Below are 12,259 nucleotides of genomic sequence, written 5' to 3' on the forward strand. Positions count from 1 at the left end.
CAAATATATCTATAACAAGTAACAAATATATTTCTACACCAAATAACAAATATATCTATAACAAATAACAAATATATTTCTACACCAAATAACAATTATATTATGCTAGTAAATACCAACATATAACATAACAAAATATCACATAAATCATGTAAATCATACCAATCATATAAATATATTCTAAAACTAATTAAAATAATTAAATAAAAAGGAGGGCGTTACATAACTCATATTCCAAACCAAGTCCGTTGTACGACCTGACAAAAATGGCAGTGAAACAACCGAACTGTGTTAGTCAAACTGCATTCTTTTGATATCATTTGCTAATTGAATTTATAGTGAACTGTAAATATGCTTTTATGAATTGTAAATTGTAAACAGCGGCGAAGCTAGCGATAATTCTATGAGGTGGCCACATATAATTTTTTTTTAAACTAATCTAATGCAGTAGGCAAAAAAAATTCACAATAACTATTACTTATATAAAATGTTCTTAATAAAATATACACTTGATTCAACAAGAACGGATTATACCAAAAAATGCGGCAATAAACTATTTTGTACCAAAAAAGCCACATTAGAATAGCGGATTGTACCAAAAAAGCTACAACAAAAGAAATAAAGACAAATAGTAGCTATTTATGAAAATTGAACTCGACGGCCCTTCAAAGACTCAAATTCATCCATAATTGCATCTGAGATAAACTGACTTGCAATGTCCTTTTCAATGTAGATAACCAAGCTATTTGAAATAAAATCATCACTCAAATATCACAACAACAAAAAAAAAAACATAAGAACCGGAAGTAAAATTATACAGTATAACACAAATTGTTTTAACCTAATTTGTTTTTCCTAACCTAAAACTCATTTTTTTTATAAATTTGCTAAACTAAAACATAAAAAGGTATAAAAAACTAACTATAGAAACATAGTAACCATAAAAACTAACTAAATTTTAGCGGTTTGTGTTGCTATCGCTAAATTCCAAAGCAAAACATAAGAAATTGATTTCAAACTAAATGAGATTATTGTGAAATGTGAATTGAGATCATACCTGGTAACCTGGGTGAATTGAGAATCTAATTAATGTTGCTTGTTGTTAACCAGTTACTTTTAGGTCACCATGGCACCGCACGGATTGTTTGTTTGTCTCTCTCGTGTGTACTGTGTAATTGTGTTGCGTGGGGATCCCATGTTGTGTGTTGTGTTGTGATCTGAAGAGTTAAAAAGCCACTTTACCTTGTTTTTTTTTATTAATAATAATTGTGTGGTGGGCTGTGGGTACGTGGCTGTGCCCACTTTTGTATTATTTTACTATTAGATAAACTATAAAGATTATTATTATTTATCTCTTTTGGGTGTTAATCTTCCGGTTCCTATACGACACGATTAAATAATTTGAAGTTCAACCGGAAGTTAAATAAAGATAGAAAAAATTGGTTCACTTAAAATAAAACTTGGGGTAGCTAAATATATATTATTAGGGGTAGCTAAATATAAAAATATACCTACTCACTCAAAAAAATATTTTTTTTTGGGGTAGCAAGGGCCACCCCTCCCTTATACTACCATTCGCCCCTGATTGTAAATACGTATTAAAGGTAATAGAATTGACGGTTGTTGAAATTAATGTGATGGTTTTCTGTTCTTCTAATGTTTGATTTTGGCACATGTAGGAACTGAAGGAATTGAAAGATCTTGAGGAGCAAATGAAACCTAAGGTTTGAATTATTTTCATCTTTTGATTGTGGTTAAACTTTCCTTCCCGATTCTCTCAAGGCACAAAACTCCTATTGGTATACATGTTATTTAAAATATAATGAAGTGGTGGATTCAATTGTGCATGCACACGAATCTTCTATAACAAAGATGAACTAGAAATTTTAAAGAGGTTATCGTTCTCTTACTCCAAAATAAGTTAAGGAGCATTGCACGTGTCTCGTATAAAAATTAAGCTAAGCCGGCATATTAACATCCAGTCCTTGAATTTTGTAGAGAACAAAAATAATATCCGATTTGCTGATATCAGTTTCAAAGGCTGAGAGACAAGAAGCAAGACTAAAAGTACGACAGGACTCATTGAGACTCGGAAATGTTGGTGTAATCAGGTATAGGTAGAGCATTGTGACAAATACCTTTTTATAATATTTTTATTTAGGTTTTCTTATTGGTTTATTATATGAATTTTAGAGCTGGAACTGTCTTAACTGAGACCTGGGAAGATGGTCAGGCGTTAAAGGATCTGAATGCCCAACTTGTATGTCTAACATCTTTCTTTCCCTTCATATTTATTTATTGAATTTATTATGCACCAATGGTATTTTGAATTTATTATGCACCAATGGTATTTCTAAGTATGATCGTAGATGTCTTACCCTCTTTGGGACAATTTCTTCATAACATATTGGGATTCAAGATGAGATTCCTATTCAAAATGGTTAAACACTAGAGATTTGTATCAATGTACATTAGCCAATGCTTGACATATGCATTTTAATTTTATTGCTCGAATATTTGTACACTATAAAAACAAATTGATTGTTTCTGATGTAACACGTTATCGTTAAATTGAACTGTCTCTAAATATATTTACGTGTTTCATTTTGGTAACAATGGTTTATGGGCCTCTCAATTAGGACCATGGATTCTAAATATTATCAAACTAGGGCCTTTTTGCTTTTGTTGGATTGATGACTAAATACAATTTTAAGGATGGTGCCTTCGAACTTCCACTCGTTTTCCTTTTCAGTACTATTGGGCATTAGCTCTTGGTATATTTTGTGAATGGTTCTATAACTTTTGTGTGGTGGTTTTTTGTATTTGCAATTGGATCCATTGCATATATCAGTAGTTTGCATTAGTAATAAGATAATTACTTTATCTCTTGATTTTTACAGAAACAACTACTAGAAACAAAGGAGGCAATTGAGCGCCAGCGCAAGTTATTCAAGAAAAAACAATCTGGTACCACTCGGTTTCCTTTTTTCTGTTAACACTTGTCTTCCTGAACTTGGGGAAGAGGGGTTAAGTGGACTGAACGAGTGACTGTCCTTTTCCACTTTTCTTTTCCCTTCATTCGTAGTTTGTACCAATTGTCATTATAACTAACATATACCTTGGATCATAATAAACCAGAACACTATGTAATTTGTTTGCATCATACTTTTAATAGCCTCCACTATTTACTTATTTATACGATATTATTATAAATCATGAATATGCTCCTTAAGATGGCTAATCGATACAATAAATATCTGTTTCAGGCTATGAGATACTGCTGTGCTATCTTGTATCACATTATTCTGCTCACTTTCTAATGGTTTGAATTTTGTTTTTCTTGGCCCTTTTCCATGCCTGAAGATAAGGGTGATGGAATAGATGCAGAGGCTGGATTGCTGGAAGATATTCTCATTCACGAGGAAATCTATAAGTCTCGACTAGCCAGCATTAAACGGGTAAGTTGCTACTTCTCCGCTTATTCTATTTCCTCTTTATACTTCTACTGACTGAACAATTTTCAGGAAGAAGAAATTGTTTTGCGAGAGAGGGACCGCTACGAACTAGAGAAGGGAAGACTAATTCGTGAAATGAAACACATTCGAGATGAAGATGGTTCACGGTTCAACAATTTTCAGATTCTAAACCATCGTTACGCCCTTCTAAACCTTCTTGGAAAGGGAGGATTCAGCGAGGTGTACAAGGTCTAAACTTTACTGTACAATATTAATCATTTTATCGTATTTATATTAATTTAGCGAATATTATACAAGGTTGAGTTACTAAAACCAGAATCCTAGAGAGTTCCTTTGCCTTTTATTGGCAAATGTAAATAAATACCTTTTTGCAGTGATTTGAAGTAAAAAATTTCCAGCAGGCTTTTGATTTGGTGGAGCAGAGATATGTTGCATGCAAGCTTCATGGTTTAAATGCTCAATGGAGTGAAGAGAAGAAGCAAAGTTACATAAGGCATGCAATTCGGGAGTATAATATTCACAAGACCTTGGTCCATCGTCATATTGTTCGTTTATGGGACATCTTTGAGATTGATCCAAATACATTCTGCACTGTTCTAGAGTATTGCAGCGGTATATACACCTCATCTGTTTTATGAAGATAATTAATTATTTTGTTGACTTTTGTGATAGACTATGGGTCTGTTTGGATTGAGTTATTTGAGCTTGCACTTTGTGAGACTGTTTGAGAGAGCTTATGAATAGAACCTATGACATGTTAATAAGCTGTTTTCAGCTTATTTCCATAAGCTCTCCAGAATAACTTACGAAAACAACTTATAGCTTATATGAAAACTTTTTGATTTGATTTTATCTTTTATTATAGAAATAACTTTTACATAGCACTTAAATGATAAACACGTCTATAAGTGCTTGATGAAGTTGTTTATCCAAACGTGCTTATAAATATTGTATGTTTGATTTCTTGTTTTGTCTACTGCTCCTTCATTTGATCCTCCTCTGTTCTACCAGGGAAAGATCTTGATGCTGTTCTTAAAGCAACACCTATATTGCCTGAGAAGGAGGCTAGAGTCATTTTAGTTCAGATTTTCCAAGGCCTTATTTACATGAATAAAAGAGCACTGAAGATTATCCATTATGATTTAAAGCCTGGAAATGTTTTGTTTGATGAGCTCGGTATTGCCAAAGTGACTGGTTTTGGTCTTAGCAAGATTGTGGAGAATGATGTGGGATCCCAGGGTATGGAACTTACATCCCAGGGGGCTGGAACGTATTGGTAAGTGATGAAGATCAATGTTGTAGGATTTCAAATTTTGAAGTGATCCAAACTTGTTGGTTTTAAACTTCTTTCAACATTTGCTTTAATAAACCTCTTTTTGCCTTTCTTTCATTTTTGATTTGCAGGTATTTGCCTCCTGAATGCTTTGAGCTCAGCAAGACGCCTCTTATATCATCCAAAGGTCATTAATTTTTTTTTTAAGTCGTGAATGCATGGATCATTTTTTTGTGTTATGAATCTCAATTTGTCAGTCATTTTGGTCAATGGATATTTCGTTTTAACATAAGTTTCGTTATGTCGGTATTGTGCAAACAACTAAGTGTTGGATAATTATCTTACTTGATATTCACATAGCATTTGACTTGTGGAAAACAGGTTGATGTCTGGTCTGCTGGTATTTTGTTTTATCAAATGCTCTTCGGCAGACGTCCTTTCGGACATGACCAAACACGAGAGAATACTTCGTGAAGACACAATTATTAAGGCACGCAAGGTTGAATTTCCCTCAAGACCTACTGTTTCTAATGAGGCAAAGGTAGGTTGAGACCTTTTATGATAAGTACTACCCGTAGCTAATTGTTCTTTGGCCATCGTTCATTTATTTATATTATTCTATTATTCAGTGGACACAATCTTCACCTGTTTTAGTTTATATTATTGCACGAAAATCCGACTTTATTCTATGTGCAGGCGCAATTAGCCTTGACAATTTATCTGAATGTGCAAATTCTCTCCTCGGTATCACAATGGCCATTAAAATGTTAATGGTTTGATAGTTGTTGAAAGTAATTTGCAGCAATGAGAAAGTATTGGTAGTGCAAGATATTTTTTCATTTAAAAATTTATACTTCTAATTATCATCAGCACTCAACAGAACCATAATAATATTTCTTAGGCATTGTATTATTCTCTAAGTAACAAACTATAAAGTAGTTAAAAGTAGTTATAATCTCAACTGTTGAAGAAGGAAACAGACTATGAAGTAGTTAAAAGTCTCACTGTTGATTTACCAATCAAAATTATAATTCCACACCGTTTTCTCTGAATAACACTCCTCACAGTTTAGAGGAACCAAATCCAAAATACCTATACTTAATTTTTATAAATATCACTGAAACCTGACGATATCTCTATTTCATGTACAAATTTGCCAGGAATTTATACGGCGGTGTCTAACATATAACCAGGCTGAGAGACCAGATGTATTGACCATTGCCCAAGATCCATATCTCACATACGTGAAGAAGTAGTGATGTTCATTGACATGGCTTTGTTACCCTTTCCCCACCAAAAAAGCATATGGGGATCTCATCTTCTAACTTAAGTCACTAAATATCTGTCAGAATTTGTATAGGCTGTTAAGGTTTTCTTATCTCAAATGAGTGAGGGAAAGGATTTTTCCCATTCTAAAAGGAATTCTTGTTTTCTTCATGCATTTATCATTTGGTTCAAAATACCGGAGTAGCAAAAAGCTAGTTGAGTTGACTTGACCTTGAAAGGGTCAATGATGTATAGGTAGGTAAGAAGTTATTTTTTTTGATTTTTTTATTATTCTTGCCACCAAATTATTGGATTATAATGCATATTGATCCGCTGCATTTTCTTTTCATTTGTGGAGAGTTGTTTAAAGACATTTTATTGAAGAGTTTGCTTATCTTACAATTGTATAATATAGATGGTTTAGCCTAGTATGCGGTGCTTGGGGCAAAAGTAGTTTTCAACCATCATATCTGATGTATTTCAATCAAACTGGCAATGATACAGCAATGAAAAACAACTTGTTATTTGCAACTTGGCCTCCGATTCTTCTTAGTTCAACTTTGGCGAGCCAACTTTTGAAACCCAGGGTTTCGTAATTCCCTCAAGTTTAGGGCTTGCAGTGCTTCAATCATCAATAAATAATGGTGGCAACTGTCCCCAACATCAATTCTCAAAGACGAACTTGCACATGCACAGCAAGTAGAAGGAAGGTATTTGGCACGCTACCATTGTGGTGGCGTGGGTGTGGTGACTGCAATCTGCGGTAGCCCACAAGGGCCTGGACGTGAAAAGCTCTATTCTTCGCCTCCTTCTATAGGTCATCCTCACCAAGAGTGTGCTTCTTGAGCTCTCTGAGTCTTAGAACTTGGTTATCGACAATGACACAACCAAATTGCTTGAGCTTGCCTCAGAACGTCTCCAAATCTCTCTACATTTTGTTTATTTCCTGTGCAAGGTCTTCCTTAAGGCCACTGATGTCTTCATTGCCATAGTTCATCAGCCTAAACTTAGTGTTGGAATTATCAAACTCCCCACCAACCATTTTGTTCATTGCCATATTCGTAAATATTTGATATTCTTTATCGATCATATGCAACCGTCCTTCTTCAAAAGGTTTGACATATTATGAGAGGTACACCAAGTATCTGCAACAAGGAGGTAAACAAGAATAAATATACACATACACATAAGTATATTTACAGCGAGTACCTGCAGCATACTTTAGACACATAATTTCATTGGCACAGGTCACACTATTTTCGTTAACAACAAGTTTCATGTTAACAAAGAGACACCAATATATCTAATTGTTACAATTAACATTAACAAATTATTCAAGCCTCTTCCAATTTCTTCCATAGGTCCTTGCCTTGATGGCAAAAAAAGAACTGATCTGAATTATTTTCTCTAACAACCTCAATGGTTTATGCATCTTCTGTCAAACATTTATCATACTTACATCTCCAAATTGAAGTTTAGATTTAAATAAATAACCATCTCGATGATAATACTTGTGCTCAAATATATCAATAGCTAAATGAAAAACATCAATGATCTTTTTCAGTCTAGTGCACTAATAAAATATTAGATATTGGATGTACCAAAAAAAATAAATATTAGATATTGGTGATTAATATTGCACATATTGTGGTCTGATGGTATTGACTCAGAACTTGAGAGTGATTTTCACTAATATAGTTTCACTAACCAACCTATTCCACTATAAAAAAAGAACATACTCCACTATATCAAACTGCATAACATATAACTAATTGAATAAAACATAAATTATTTATAAAAGTTAGATATTTGTTATAATTAGTGGAATTCCATATTTGAAATAAATATCTCTTTTAAATTACTTTTTTTTGTCAATTTTTCTTGTGAATTCTTAAAACTAACCATTACACGGTTATTTACATATACCTTCTTTTTCTACTCAACGTATAGGTAACTAGGTACCATTTTCATAATCAGTTTTAAATATAAGTAAAAGTCAATCGTAACTAGCTCATTCGACTATTGTGTGGGCGTTGTCTTTGATTTTTGGTATTGGTTTTGGTTTTGGTGGTTAGTTTGTATTCATTTTTGTGGTAGCTTGGGTGGTGATTTTATTGTTGTTTTTGTATGTCTGAGATGTATGAGTTTTATTTTGGGTGTTCTGCCTATATAAAACATCTTTTACTAATAAATTTTACTGTTAAAAAAAACAGTCCAAATTAAGACAAAGTATTTTGATTTTTTCTTATATTTAAGATAAAAATAGTAAATGTCCAAATCAAAAGGAGTGTCAATTACTAGTATTTTGACTTACTTGAATAAATGACAACACTCATAATCATTGACAAGATAAGCTTGGCAATCAATTATTATTTTTTTTTAAATGAAAAGAGAGATCATACCGAGAAGGATTTGGAAATGGAATGTAGATGGCTCTTCTAATCTAAAGGCAAATCGGGTCCAGCTGGTATAGTTGGAGTACTTCCAAAGGACAAAGGTACAATCATGGGAAGCTTTATGACATCGATAGGTGTTCGGGATTCCAATGAGGAAGAGTTTTTAGCAATTGTGTCCGCATATCATTTAAGAAAATCTGGTTAAAAGATGATGAGATTATAGCAGAATCGGACACCAAAAATACACTTATGTGGATTCAGAACAAATAAGATTGTCCGTGGAATCTCCGCTTTTATTCTACTAAGGTAAGTAACCTAATGATGGTGCTAAAAAAGATGGAAACTAAATAGCAGATTCGTTAGCCAAAGCAGAAGCATGCATGGAGGGGAGGCTGATACATTGCAGGGACATTTTGAAGAAGGAATGCTAATAATTTTTTGAATGGCTGCCATGTCTGATTCTTTGATATCCTGGTTCAAACTCTTGGTTTTGTGGCTGCTGTTTTGAGCATGACATTGCTGAATTGCTTTCTTTATAGCAGAGTTGCTATTTTATGGTTGCGTCTCGGTGCCTGGTTTCATGTCAGATGGTGCTCTAGTGTGAAGTCTGATTGGTGTGTTATTTTTTGTGCACATAATGTATGTTTTGCAGTTTTTGGGGGTGATGTTTGATTCAGCAGTATGCAACATATACTAGATTTACCCAATTGTGGGCTACCTACCAACCAGGAGACATTGAGATAAAAAAAGAAAGTTCAAAAGTTGAAGCAATTAAGTCTTGATCATTTATTCAACAACAAAATCTTGAAAGTAACATAAAAGCAATTGATCACTATAAATTTCTTATTTGTTCAACAACTTACAATATATAACACATTGGTATTAAAAGTTCTATATAATACTACATCCCTTAAACTGAGAAATTCAGATTAATTACAAACACTTGTATCTACATATTTGAAAAGACCCTCATCCAATTAATTCATTCTTCTGCGATTTGCGATGGCACTGCTGTTTGTTCTTTTCAGTCTTATGTTAAACATATGTTCAACATGTCTTGCAAGGCATTGGGGTTTTCCAGTGAAGAAGAATACATTATATCCCAACAGCAACCCACATATTACCCCACATGCATATCCGATTGCGACAGCTTTCCAGCCAAATCCTGATACTTCTTCATCTTCAAATGTTGAATGTGGTGGCAGATCTTCCTCATTTTTGCATGATTTAGACAATGGGAATCCACATAACATTGTATTTCCTTCAAAGGAATCATTTCCAAATGTAGCAAATTGTTGACCTGTAGGTATGACTCCCTCAAGGTGGTTTTTTGAAAGGTTTAAGATAGAGAGGAAATTCAAATTTGTCAAAGCCTCGGGAATCTCACCCGTCAATTTGTTGCATGAGAGGTCCAACCACTCCAAATTTCTCAAATGACTCAAAGATTGTGGAATGCTACTTGTGATTCCATTGTTTGAAAGGTTAAGTCCTTTGAGAGAATTTAATTCTCCAATGACTTGTGGAATTTCTCCTTCAAACATGTTATTTGATAAATCAATAGTAGTGAAAGTGGTCAATATCCTTATTAGCTCCCTAAAAAAAACCTTTCACTACGAGCACCACAGAATCATTATAGTAATTGACTTTGCCCATGTATTGCAAACCAATCTGGCTATCATTCACATTCATCATTCCTTGAAAGTTCTTGATGCATGATGTTGGCAAGGGGCCACTAAAATTGTTGTTAGAGACATAAAAAATTCTCAACTTAGGAAATGAATGGTTGGTGCGAGAACAAGTGATTGCACCATGAAGATTATTTGATCGTAAACTTAGCACCTGTAACTCTTGTAAAGTTTCTAGCCAATTGGGAAACGTATCCTCTATGTTGTTGTCACCAAGGTCCAAAACTTCAAGATATGAACAGTGAGACAAAGACTGTGGTACTGGTCCTTCCAATTGGCTGCCATTCAACTTTATAGTCTCAAATGCATTTCCTTTGGAAAAGGTTCTAGGAATGCTTCCATAGAAGTTGTTCATTTGCATATCTAAAATAGAGAGATGAGGAAATGTTCCCAGGCATTGTGGAATCATACCTGTTAAATTATTGCGAGCCAAGTTGAGAATGTTAAGGGAACTTGCATTGCAGAATGTTGAAGCAATATCTCCTGTGAAGTTGTTGTTTGAGAGTAAAAAGTATTCAATGCCATCAGGTGGAATTGGAAGATCTTCTTGCAACTTGTTGAAACTAAGATCAATGTACTGAATGTCATTCCATGTGTTTAAGAGCTTATGAAACCATTTGGGAATTTTCCCATGAATGTTGTTATTGGAGAGATCTAAACTTTGCAGATTTCGTGCTTGGAATTTAGGAAAACTATTAATATTAGCAGAAGATAAATCTAATGACTCAAGGTTGGGTAAGATGGAATCAACACTGCTATCAATGTTGATAGAAAGAAAACTATTGTGTGAAAGATAGAGATACTGTAGTTTGTTTAATTTTGAAAATTGGTGAAAATCCACAACACCACTCAAGTTTGTTGATGACATATCTAAGATGGTAAGATTTTGGAGTTCAAATATTGAATTTGGAAAATGACCTTGTAGGTTGTTATTAGAGAGAAGCAAAGATTGCAAAGAATATGTTGAGAACTCACCAATGAACCCTGTGAGATGGTTGTCGTTGAGGCTCAACTCTAACAACGAAGGGAAAGAATAACACCAATGTGGAATTGTTCCATTTAACATGTTATAACCTGATAGAGCAGAGCCAATAACACAGAAGAAATCAATAGAAACTAGAGAATAGTGGTGAATATTATTAAGTAGATGGAATAAAGAAAAGGGTTACAAGTTCCAGAGCAAAGCTCCTCAGCAAAGTCTCTTGCTGCCGGCCCTAAAAGGGTACTAACAAATAATATGATTGCTTGTCTAGAACTCCCTCTACAGATTTACTTATATAGAATACTACCAAGGATATATTATCAAATAATATCTTTACTAAGATTTATTTGAATAATATCTTTATTATATATTTCTAATATAATATCTTTACTACGATTTATTTGAATAATATCTTTATTATATATTTCTAATATAATATCTTTACTACGATTTATTTGGATAATATCTTATTATATATTTCTAATATAAATCTTTACTAAAGATTTATTTAGAGAATATCTTCTTACTAACTCTATTGGCCTAAGGCCCATATCTAATTTCCTATCATCACCGACCGCTAGAAAAACAACCTTGTCCTCAAGGTTGGATATAGTTTCTATAGCCATTTTTTGCTACTGGGAGAGCCTTCAATTTGCCTGAGAAACAAATAGGAATGGAGTCGTTGAAGACAGTGATGTTGGATATCAATTGCACCCAAATGCTTGAGGACCAAAACTTCCCTCTATCATATACCAAATTAAGCCGCATCCAAATGCTTGAAGAGCAAAACTTCCCTTTGTCATATACAAGTTTCAAAAAATAGTAGATCGGGGAAAAGTTTATCCCATGTAGTCCATAAGCAACCCCTACCATAAAAAAGTTGCATTTTCCGGGATCCCATGGTGTTACCAAAACTGGTGAATACAATAACTGCATTGCAACATTGGCTAACTCAAACAACTCCTCCAAGTTACAAGCATTGAAATTCCACGTTAACATCAAGATAAATGATGGGGGTTTGTCCCCGAAGCTGGAAACGTTAATCTGAAACTTGTGCTTGTCATTGGCATGGTCAACCCTTTTCTCAAATTTAGAGATTAACGATTTTTCCCTTATGTTCTTCCTTAACCGAATCGCATGTACTTCCTGCAATGACTTTGCCAACCCCCACCCCATGGCTG

General features: G+C 33.9%; 1 protein-coding gene, 1 long non-coding RNA gene and 1 pseudogene across 2 annotated transcripts; 1 reads left to right on the forward strand and 2 right to left on the reverse strand.

Annotated features, from left to right (window-relative positions):
* Positions 1-556: 556 nt before the first annotated feature.
* Positions 557-1,151, reverse strand: LOC146924472 (uncharacterized). Its single transcript, XR_015010185.1, has 2 exons — positions 1,058-1,151; positions 557-742 (listed from the first exon to the last, which is right to left on the reverse strand). It is a non-coding gene; the product is annotated as an uncharacterized LOC146924472 (long non-coding RNA).
* A 462-nt stretch (positions 1,152-1,613) lies between these two features.
* On the forward strand, positions 1,614-4,997 carry LOC146924473 (serine/threonine-protein kinase TOUSLED-like). The gene is made up of 9 exons (XM_085709505.1): positions 1,614-1,724; positions 1,999-2,111; positions 2,194-2,260; positions 2,901-2,967; positions 3,364-3,458; positions 3,525-3,704; positions 3,878-4,088; positions 4,488-4,752; positions 4,881-4,997. Exons 1-9 carry the CDS (start codon positions 1,713-1,715, stop codon positions 4,942-4,944), a joined length of 1,074 nt encoding a protein of 357 aa, XP_085565631.1. The 5' UTR covers positions 1,614-1,712; the 3' UTR covers positions 4,945-4,997.
* A 4,239-nt stretch (positions 4,998-9,236) lies between these two features.
* LOC146924474 (receptor like protein 22-like) lies at positions 9,237-11,165 on the reverse strand (annotated as a pseudogene).
* Positions 11,166-12,259: the final 1,094 nt, after the last annotated feature.

Source organism: Medicago sativa, chromosome 5 (assembly GCF_051527215.1).
Source record: "Medicago sativa cultivar Bolivia chromosome 5, Bolivia_mono, whole genome shotgun sequence".
In the NCBI taxonomy this organism is placed as follows: Eukaryota; Viridiplantae; Streptophyta; class Magnoliopsida; order Fabales; family Fabaceae; genus Medicago; species Medicago sativa.

Coding starts and splice junctions, on each gene's coding strand:
- LOC146924473 (XM_085709505.1), top strand. Junction 2,112..2,193: donor GGAAATGTTGGTGTAATCAG/GTATAGGTAGAG, acceptor TATGAATTTTAG/AGCTGGAACTGTCTTAACTG. Junction 3,705..3,877: donor GATTCAGCGAGGTGTACAAG/GTCTAAACTTTA, acceptor AATTTCCAGCAG/GCTTTTGATTTGGTGGAGCA.